The 11,198-nt window shown below is 34.5% G+C and overlaps 1 protein-coding gene across 1 annotated transcript; it reads right to left on the reverse strand.

Annotated features, from left to right (window-relative positions):
• Positions 1-529: 529 nt before the first annotated feature.
• Positions 530-10,136, reverse strand: LOC110027117. The gene is made up of 3 exons (XM_020728412.1): positions 10,118-10,136; positions 9,400-10,024; positions 530-792 (listed from the first exon to the last, which is right to left on the reverse strand). The coding sequence occupies exons 1-3, from the start codon at positions 10,134-10,136 to the stop codon at positions 633-635; spliced, it is 804 nt and encodes a 267-aa protein (XP_020584071.1). The 3' UTR covers positions 530-632.
• Positions 10,137-11,198: the final 1,062 nt, after the last annotated feature.

Genomic DNA, 11,198 nt, shown 5'->3' on the forward strand with positions numbered 1-11,198 from the left:
ACACACCCCTCAATTCTTATGTATTTACATATCTAACATTTAAACTTTAATGTTTTACATGCATACCATCATACCTATGCATGAAAAGCTGAATTTCACTTTTTAAAAAGTTATGTACTCATTGCAATCTTATATTAGAAGATGCAAACTTATGTTTGTATGTATGTTTGTATGTATGGATGCATGTATATATATAACATGTATGCATGTATGTATGTATGTATTAAAGCACTACACTCATTCAAGAAGATAGGGCTGTAAATGAGCCGAGCGGCTTGGCTCGTGTTCGGCTCTTTCGAAATAGCTCGTGTTCGAAATCGGCTCGTGAACAGTGTGTTCGTGTTCGACTCGTTAAATATTCGTGTTCGTGTTCTGCTCGTGTTCGGCTCGAAATTGACTCGTTAAACTAAAATTGAGAAAAATAGATGTAAAGTGTGATATTCGAACCTGGATCAAATCTATAAAAAAAAAACACTAATCACATTTCCACATTAGGTGTTATAATTTAAACTTAGACATAAATGAATTTATTTTTTGTTTTAAAAAAAGGCATCACAGAACATGACACTGCAGAGAGAGGAGTGAATGGTCTCAAAAATCATAAGAGAGAAGAGTCGATCCTATGAGTCTATCTAGGCTATGTGCCAGAAGTTCTTGTGTGTCTTTGTGTTGAGGATATAGCCACAATTATAAACTCTCTTTTGCACCGAAACACAGCGGCACTTGCAGTTCTCTATCAAGAACTCTGCAGTGTCTAATCCCCTTCCAGACATGCTTCCACCCCGTGTGCATCTGCCAAATAAAAACAAATTGTTACAAATTTATCCACAAAGTATCAAGATTAGTAATATCATCATTATTTTGGGGGCATTTACGTGCATGCCGCACAATTCTTATGTATTTACATATCTTACACCTATAAACATTTCCACATTTACAAACATAGTGCTCAAATCTTTAATCTCAAATCAAAAATATCACCATTACCACTTTTTAAAATTGAAATACATCTTTTCATGCACAGGTTACGCAAACATGAAATTTTAGGTGTGAGATCTACTTATACATAAGAATTGTGTGCAATGTATGTAGTTTTCCTGCAATTTTCTATTTACTTGAATCATTAATTTTTTGGGGTTTTTACATACACAACCGTATTCAGACGCATATCACTTAAATCTCTAACATCACATCAAAAATATCACCATCGCCGTCTTTTTAATACAGAAATGCATATATTTTCATGCATAGGCTTATGACACCAAAGGCGTTATAAGAGTAAATATCAAACTATGGATATTAGATATGTAAATACAGGCGCACAAACTTTTAGATATGATATTTGCGCAATATAATATTTAGAGAAATAATGACTATATTTAGTCTTGCAGATGAGTACAAGCTGGCAAGGTATTTATATCAAAATAAAAGGGGAGATTGTAACACAGATCTAACCACATATAGAATTGAGCAATGTTGTTTGGTTACATTAAATGGTGTCAGTGTTGAGCCCACACATATATGAAGGCATTACTTTACTCTACGCGTGTATAAAGACTATAACTTATCGGAAATTACATCACTGCATGCAGGCTCAAGTAAAACAAGTTGAAAGTTTGAGAAAAAATTGATATTTGCAGAATTTTTGTATGACTGAATCTGTGTACTCAATTATTTTGATTATCATCATTGTCCTTAAAGTTCTACTAACTGTTTGGGGCAGTTGTAATTATTAAATATACAATCCACGCTGTTCTTTTATTTCTATAAGATCAGGTGTTAAATCTATTTTGAAAAATATTTTAAGCAATTATTATTATTTTTTTTATTTATTTATCTTCTGTCCTTCATTTTAATTAATTTTATCTACCCTTTTTATTGGCTCATTTATATGGTGTGGGGCCGAAGCACTAAAATCTATCCTAACTAATTTTATGTTCAATAGGTGCTACCCCAGAGTCTAAACCATATAATTATGTTTCAAACATTACTTCTATTTTTTTTTCACATAACAATCTTAATATTCTCATTTTACCATAGTGAAGGACTGTATCTAAATAAAACCATGGCATCCATTGCCTTTTTACAATTCTAGTTTTTTAATAGTAATTGTAATTTAGTCACTTCATACATTCACTCTGGTATTGGTAGATCCAAAATATTTAAAATCATCCAGCTTATAAATCACTTCATCTTTTGATGATATTGACATCGTTATCAAATTTTCATTTTAGAATTATTGACACCGTTCTAAAGAGCCCAAAAGGTGTTATGGAAGGAGATTTATCAGGGAGACAATTGTGGAAAGCAATGGAATGATAATATGCGAGTTTGACAGTGTTTGGAAAGAAATTTTTCATTTTTTGTCGAATGAAAACAACAAAGAGAGCTTAAAAAATAATGATGTGCTCCCACATAAGCTATAAACACACCACTTGCAAAAGGAAGATGATGCACTCCTTAAGATAGAAAGCAGATATTGCAGTCTCTAACTAAGAAAAATAAAGCAAAACTCCCAAACCCATAAACTAACAACATAAAAATAATCCCTGAAGCAAAACCCTACTTATAATTAAAAAAAAAAAAAGAAATAAGCCATAAAAGGAAAAAAAAATCCGTTGAATTGGGCAATGGCATGAAATACGCTCGATTTTGGGCTTCCCACAATCACACATTTACAGATTTTGTGGTATAACGGTACCCTGATAATGGGATTCAGTAATTTTGTCATATTTTGCGATCCTAGATCGCAGAATTCTCAAATTGGTAGCTTCCGCATCATTCTCCCCTATCATTATAGAATAAATAATCCCTTCTTTGGCATAATCAAATTGAAGTTGCATCTAGGTTAGTACTCTCACGAACGAAGCCTCTAACAATCAAGTGCGTAACAAATTCTTGCAACTTCTCATACTCAGATGCATCTCATAGGCGAGTTGGTTGGCCAGAAAAAAATCATGAAGCAGGTCTACAACACATGAAATCTCTCTCGACGGTAGCCACCCAGAAGTTAAACTATCAGTCAGGACATCCAACAAAACTCTCAAAAAAGGATTGCCCCTTTTCTGGTATCTGCTCCTCAAACTCACTATCTTCTAAGAGAACTAATGTTAGTCCTGCTGAAGTGTCTCTCATGGGCTCAGCTTTGCATAGCTCTTGGAGGGTTGAATATTAGATAATTAAATTGTGCAGAACAAAAACTCTCAAAAAAGGATTGCCCCTTTTCTGGTATCTGCTCCTCAAACTCACTATCTTCTAAGAGAACTAATGTTAGTCCTGCTGAAGTGTCTCTCATGGGCTCAGCTTTGCATAGCTCTTGGAGGGTTGAATACTAGATAATTAAATTGTGCAGATCATCAACTCAAAACCGTATCAAAAAAACTTCTTAGAATCGTTCGAGCTAATCTAACCATTGAAAGTTCAATCTATCAACTTTTTTAGGAGTAGTATCGCGAGCCTTAAACTAATATTTTATGTTCTTTGATCAGAGATTTTGCGACATCAGCCATAGTAGCTCACCGAGCTCAACTTTCAGTTAGGGGAGTTGAACAAGTCATCCCAAATGAAGAAATACATATTCAGAATTTAATCAAGCATAGGCACAATTCGATGCGTTGATTGTTGATAAGAAAGAGGACTATTCTAGAAAAATTCCAAATAAGGATTAAAATCCACTAAAAATTAATAAATAGACTCGGTTCTATTAATGTGTAGAGTATTCAAAGCTCAGTAACAGAGAATTCTAAAGCTTTGACTACTTCTATAACCCATAGTCAACCATTCTAACATTCCTTGCATCTCGTAGAAAAATTATTCCATGCGGATCGGCGTCCGCACGCAGCTTGCGTGCGGACGCCGATGTTGATAAGAAAGAGGACTATTCTAGAAAAATTCCAAATAAGGATTAAAATCCACTAAAAATTAATAAATAGACTCGGTTCTATTAATGTGTAGAGTATTCAAAGCTCAGTAACAGAGAATTCTAAAGCTTTGACTACTTCTATAACCCATAGTCAACCATTCTAACATTCCTTGCATCTCGTATAGCACTGCAGTTACTTGAGGCCACCCGCACATGCCATCTCACATTTATCATCCTAGCACTGCAGTTACTTAAGGCCACCCGCACATGCCATCTCACATTTATCATCCACGTCACCGTTCATCAGTGACGTAATTATGAAAATGGAATATATTTATCATTTTCTTTTATTATGGGTGGGTTTACGAATCTTTAAAGGCCATTTGAATTTTTTTATAATTTTTTTCATTAGTACTTAGACTTGTGATCAATTTAAAGCCCTTTCTTCTTATAATTTTCTCATTCCTTGAATAAGAAAATCTAAATGATAAGAAAATCACAAATTTCAAATTTTCTCACGAGAATTTCCTTGTTCTTAGAACCAGTGAGAGGGAAAAAGGTCATTGTAGAGCCTTAGACTTTGTCACAATCGATTGATTGAATCTCAACTAGCCTCAATCAAATACGTAAGGGCCGGGTGGATGCTACAAGGCTTCTTGGTTTCTAAAACATCAAGATGGGGAGGAAGGTAATGTTAGATTTCATCTATAAATATCACCCACTCATTTCAATCAATAAGCTTTCATTAAATTACAGAATGTTGTACATATGGGATGATAGAAGAACACGTCGCTAAATCTGAGCATCTCATGTTGTGAAGTGTGACTATTTAAAATCAGATGGGCGCACAAATTGCTAGGTTCATGAGTGGTTTATGACTTACAATGTCTCAAGTGCTTCAACTTAGATAAGATTAGACACTCATTACCAAGGTAGCTATAATGATGGAAAGAGAGGAATATACCTCCAAGAACTTTTAACCCCAACCTATGTAAGATCCTAGTAAGGCCAATGTTGATTCTCGTGAAAAGGAAAGCCGAATTCTACCCTATGCTACTCCATCAGAAGAGTTCTAGGCTAAGAGCGTCAATTGTGCATTTAGTTCCAATAATGATGCTCAGCCTTACAAATATTTTAGGCACCTTAGTTTTGGCCACATCACATCGAATTGCCCCAGTCAACAAGTAATTACGCTCATTGAAAAAATAAATAAGAAAATGGCAAAGGTGAAGATGCACTCAAATCAACAGGACAAAGCTTAGTGCATATTGATGAAAGAAATCTGAACAAATTTAAACGGTATTGAAAATTAACATCAAGAAAGAGTTGGAGTGGATTCGTCACAACATCTTACATGCCTGGTGCTTTGTCCGAAAGGATTACAATGTCATCATCAATGGGTGAAGCTACGGGAAATGTTATTTCCACCAAATTACTAAAGAATTTAAACCTTTCAATGCAAGAGCATCAAAGGCTCTTGCAAATTGTCCTAGTCGTGAAAAGGGGAACGATAAAAATAGTGATGTGTTGCTTAATACGATTTCTCATTGACAGGAAACTTCATTAAGAGATATGATATTATTTTGATAGATATTTTTCATTTGTTGCTTTAAAGACCTTTACAATACGGCAGACGCACTGTTTAATATAAGTGAAAGAATACCTATCACTAAGAGAGAAATCAGGAACGAGTGCTCGTGCCACAAAATAAAGGAGTGGTTCATTATTATGATTAGAATAATGTGTTGTCAAATTGAGGTTTAAGAAAACCCTCTAAACCTCAGAGGCTGTCTATACCTTGATGATTCTTGAAAAGAAACAATATAAATACCAAGTATCAAAGAATTTTCAATTGCTACTACAGCAATACATGGATGTATATGGATGTGTTGACAATCAAAATTCCCACAAATTTGCCTACTATTGGTGATGTATAGCCTATAGTAGACTTCATTCTAAGGGCCATAATCCCTCATCAACCTGTCTATGCCTTGATGATTCTTGAAAAGAACCAATATTAATACCAAGTATCATAGAAGTTTCAATTGCTACTACAGCAATACATGGATGTATATGGATGTGGACAATCAAATCTCCCACAAATTTGCCTACTATTAATGATGTATAGCATATAGTACACCTCATGCAAAGGGCCATAATCCCTCATCGACCTGCATACCGAATATGTACTCATCACCAAATGATTGAAATGAGTGTCAATTTTTTTATGTACCTGTCTAGCTACTTTCAAAGAAAGATGGCATTTTGTGATTTTATATCGACAATCAAACCGTAAACAAAATCAATGTCAAATATTACTTCATAATATAAGGATTGGAAGTTTTTTTTTAACCAACTTCATGAGACAACACTCTTCTCTAAGCTTGATTTGTGTAGCGAGTACCATCACTATAGATGAATAAAAGAAGGCGTTCAATATAAAGAATGTGTATTATAAAAGGATAGGGATGACATTTGGTCACTCCATGCATCTTATGACACTAGTCAATCAATTGATTATTAGCAAGTTTGTGGCAGTGCATTTTGACAACAGCTTAGCATAAGATTATAATCTAAGAGATCATTTGTAAAGCTTCAAACAAATCTTTGAAACATTGTACCAACAAAAATTGTATGCCAATCAAAATAAATGCCATTTTTGGCAGGCAAAATTAAATTTCTTGGATTATTTCTTGTAGGGGAATTGAGATTAAAAAAAATAACACAGACTGTAATTGAGTGGCCTACTCAGCCTATATTTGGATTTATAGAGTTTTCATGGGATTATGAAACATTACTGGTGTTTCATCAACTATTTTAGTTCATATGGTCACTAAAGTGCCAAACCAACTTACAAGCAATGGGATTTACTCTATCCCAAGATGAATTTGCTTACAGGTAATCAACTAACCAAACAATGCACTGAAGTCCTTTCCAAGTAGTACTCTAGCAAAATCTCATTATTGCATTAGAACTTATACCAAGGACCGCTAGCAAAATTTAATAAAGAGGTTGAATGAATAAGCCAACATGATCAAGATATTAAATCAACAAGTATAGAATATGATCATGAAGCAAAATACAAAAAGGAACAACAAGCTAGTAAGTCTCGTACCTTGGCTTCATTTAAATAAATAAACCCTATTGGATTCATTTACAAATAGGATAGTTTTCACAAGGTGCTTTCGCAAATATTAAGCCCAAGATTGAGAGTTCATTCATAATTATAAGTGCACTAGAGAGAAAAACCTTTAACATTTCTATAACTTTTAACATAGCTAGCCTTTCACCTTATTATGAATAAGAAACTACTAAAAACTTCAAGGGAAAGACTTCTCTAACCCAGGGAGCAAAATTATGAGAGTTGGATCAATTTGTAATTTTTATGTTAAGGGGGGTTTGGTGATTTTATTTGATTTCTTAATTTTACAGCTTGGGATTTATTTAAATACACTACCTCCTATAGTGTACTCATTCATTGAATTATATATATATATGTATATATATATATATATATTGAACTTACCAAAGTCAAATAACCAGAACTCGATTGACAAGGGCAACTAGAAAGGCGTCATATGGCTGCAACACGGCTTTTAGGTGCTGATAGTTATTCAAGTAATAGATAAGCTTTCAACCTAAAGGCTTTAGACATGGGAGGCTCTTGCCCTATTGGATTCCAACTATAGATCATTTTTCCGACTACCACTAGGGCTTGGAATGCAAAACATAATCTTTGACCTGTTTGATTCTTGTACAGGCCCTACTTATTGATGTTCTTTTAGTGCTTTCCAAATTTTTAAGCACTCTTATCCTTATTTCTTTTAGTGTCAATCAATCAAATGCTAATCGTCTGAAGATAGCAATTTAGGTAGTTTGTAGTCGACAACGAAGCACAAGCACTTTTAAAAAATTTTAAGCATGTGTTGGATGCAAGAATGCCTTCAACATGTCTATTATGATGTGTTTTTTACTTCTTTTAATCAGATTCATGCATGACCATGGCATGCCCAGAAAGCTCAGATAAGCAATGATGGTGAATTGAGTGTTTTTTTAAAATGATCAAACATTCCAAACTATTTTTTTCTTGATGATGGTGTATGTAATATTGAAGATGACATTAACACTAATCACAATGATCACAATGTATAGTATGTTCCATAGTTTGCAATACATCAATATATTAGTTTTGTTAAAGTTTCGCTCTTCAACTATAATCAAAAACAAAAAAAAGTCATTTTTTCTTAATAAGCCAAAGTTATCAAGCGAAACCAAGGCAAAATCAAATAATAAACTTTGCTAATGGCCATCAAACATATCAACAAGGAAAAACTTAGGTTCACTTTAGAATGTACAATTGACTACTCTGAAATTTTTTCTTAGTATTACAAGAGGATTCTTCGTTTTTTTTTTAAATATTATAAAAATCTTTTAAATTTATATATATATACATACACTTACTAGTTTCTCTAAAATTAGTAGGAACAGTATTTTCCCACCCTCAATTAAAAGACCAGTTTTGCCCCTATAGCACAACAACATTTTGAGTTATAACTCTATTTGGATAGAATAAAATTTGTATTTTTATATAAATACAATATTATTCAAGAATAGAAAGAACTTAAAATATAGATTTCTCATAATTTCTGAGATATATTCTAGGATTTTAATAATCAAAATTATACTTTGTGTAAAGCTCTCATCAAGCCAAATATAATAGAACAGAATCTTATTCTTGCCCAACTTACTAATCACAATGATCACAATGTTCGGCATGTTCCATTTAGTTTGCAATACAACAATATATTAGTTTTGTTAATGTTTTGCTCATCAACTATATTCAAAAACAAAAAAAGTTATTTATCCTAATAAGCCAAAGAATTATCAAGCGAAACCAAGGCAAAATCAAATAATAAACTTTGCTAATGGCCATCAAACATATCAACAAGGAAAAACTTAGGTTCACTTTAGAATGTGCAATTGACTACTCTGAAATTTTTTACAAGATGATTCTTCGTTTTTATTTTTTTAATATTATAAAAATCTTTTAAATTTTGCCCTATTTACCATAATATATGATATATATATATATACTTACTAGTTTCTCTAAAATTAGAGGAGCAGTATTTTCCCACCCTCAATTAAAAGACCAGTTTTGCCCCTATAGCACAACAACATTTTGAGTTATAACTCTATTTGCATAGAATAAAATTTGTATTTTTATATAAAAACAATATTATTCAAGAATAAAAAGAACTTAAAATATAGATTTCTCATAATTTCTAAGGTATATTCTAGGATTTTAATAATCAAATTTATACTTTGTGTAAAGCTCTCATCAAGCAAAATATAATAGAACAGAATCTTATTCTTGCCCAACTCATTCAGCAAACAAGTAGAAATTTCTTGTTCAAATTCGGCTTATGCACTCAACGAACTTGTTCAAAAAATCTAGTTTTTGAAACACACATATTCAGAATTATTGTAGCCTTCAGTCGAGACTAACCTATGAAACAGAGAGGTGAAAAGGGACTTACGCCAAGAAGGAAGAAGAGGAACGGCGCTGGCCAATAACAAGCAAACCAACTCCGAGTCTCTTCGTCTGCTCTAGAATCGTCGCAGCTTTCTCCCTCCCCTCGATCTCCACCTTCTCCACCCGAACCCTAGCCTTCGGCAGCACTGCTTCGCATGCCGCCCTCATCTCCTCCAAGAACTCATACTGCCTCGCATTCCCCGACGCCGCCGACACTGCCGATGCCGCCGAAGACGAAGCCGAAGCCGGAGACGACGCAGTCGGCTGGAGTTTGGCGTCTCGACGTGGAGAAGAATGAGCTCGTCTTGTTCGAGAATGGTTTTGGTGAGGGTCCAATGCAGGGCATCGGAAGACGCGCGGCTGGGATCGGCAACGACCATTACGCGAAACTTGGTTGGAGGGGAACAGCGACAGATGCCTGCTGAAGCCCAGATGGACGGCGTCGACGGCTTGTTGCCGCCGGCGGGAGTAATGGGGGTAGTAGAGGACATTGTGGTGAAGAGGACGGTTGAATGGCGGCTGTGGGTTTCTCAAGGGGAAGGAAGAGAGTGCGGGAAGGTTGTTTCGGGAATCGGAATATCGGGGCCGATTTGCCCGTTCAGAAACCAATTTTCGGTTTTTTTCAGAAACTCAAAAAATCGGGCATATAATTTATCGGGATTTGAGTACATTGGGCGAGGCGGTGATTTTAACTCTAAAACTGTTTATTGTTTCAAAATTACTTCGAATTTCAGCCCTCATCGGACCGAAATAAATGGGTCAAGTTATCAATTGAAATTTTAGATTGAATTTTTTTCGAGCAAATTTTTAGGCATGTGTAATTTCACTCGAACTCGCTCGGGATCAGCTCGACATATTTTTATTTATAATATATATTGTAGTATTACCCTTCCTTAAAAAAAGGTAGTACATGATATTTTTTTTATTTTTGTAATTGTGTGTTCTGTTGGATACCTCATCGACTGTTGGATCTGTCGTTCTAGGGTTTTTCACTCGGAGAGTCGTTGGATTCAATTGGTCGTTCAGAGGGAAATGTCATCCTTAGTAGTTCTTCGTTTGAAGGGAAAAGTACTCCTTCAGAGCCCTCCAATCGGAGGGAAAAGTGGGTTGAGGGTACCCTATCTGACGGGGCCTGACTGTAGATTGTCTCGAGATTTGTGTAGATCATTATTGAGTATACATATTAAATTTCTCAATTTTGTCGTTCTAGGGTTTTTCACTCGAGGGAGTCGTTGGATTCAATTGGTCGTTCTGAGGGAAATGTCATCCTTCGTAGTTCTTCGTTTGAAGGGAAAAGTACTCCTTCGGAGCCCTCCAATCGGAGGAAAAAGTGGGTTGAGGGTACCCTATCTGACGGGGTCTGACTGTAGATTGTCTCGAGATTTGTGTTGATCATTATTGAGTATACATATTAAATTTCTCAATTTTCTTGTTCATTAATAGCGACAACTGCAATAAGGTTAATAAATTTTACAAAGTAAAAAAACCTTTAATACATAAATTGACATTTTTTCATGTTTCGCAGTAAATTGAATTTGATACTCGAAATTAATTGTTAACTTAATTGCTCTTAATTTCTTCTTAAAATCTTATACAGCTTTCCTTGCATGAATCACACCATCCATGATTTGTTGCAGAAGAGAAAATGAAATAATTAATGAGCTTCATTAATTATTTGATTAATTCTTTAATGAGTCAAATGGTTTGATGGAATTAATAAATAAACATGCTAGCTCACCTTGTTATCTCTATCGGGATTTGGTTTCTCAAGCTTTTTCTTTGATGGCTGCTCTCGAGAGGAAA

The sequence above is a fragment of the Phalaenopsis equestris genome, unplaced genomic scaffold (genome assembly GCF_001263595.1).
Source record: "Phalaenopsis equestris unplaced genomic scaffold, ASM126359v1 Scaffold000414, whole genome shotgun sequence".
Taxonomy (NCBI): Eukaryota; Viridiplantae; Streptophyta; class Magnoliopsida; order Asparagales; family Orchidaceae; genus Phalaenopsis; species Phalaenopsis equestris.

What these genes read in the sequence shown, in the direction of transcription:
- LOC110027117 (XM_020728412.1), bottom strand. An exon ending in TCCTCTTCTTCCTTCTTGGC is followed by an intron (nt 793 to 9,399) that starts GTAAGTCCCTTT and finishes TTTATTTGGCAG; the next exon opens with ATGCACACGGGGTGGAAGCA.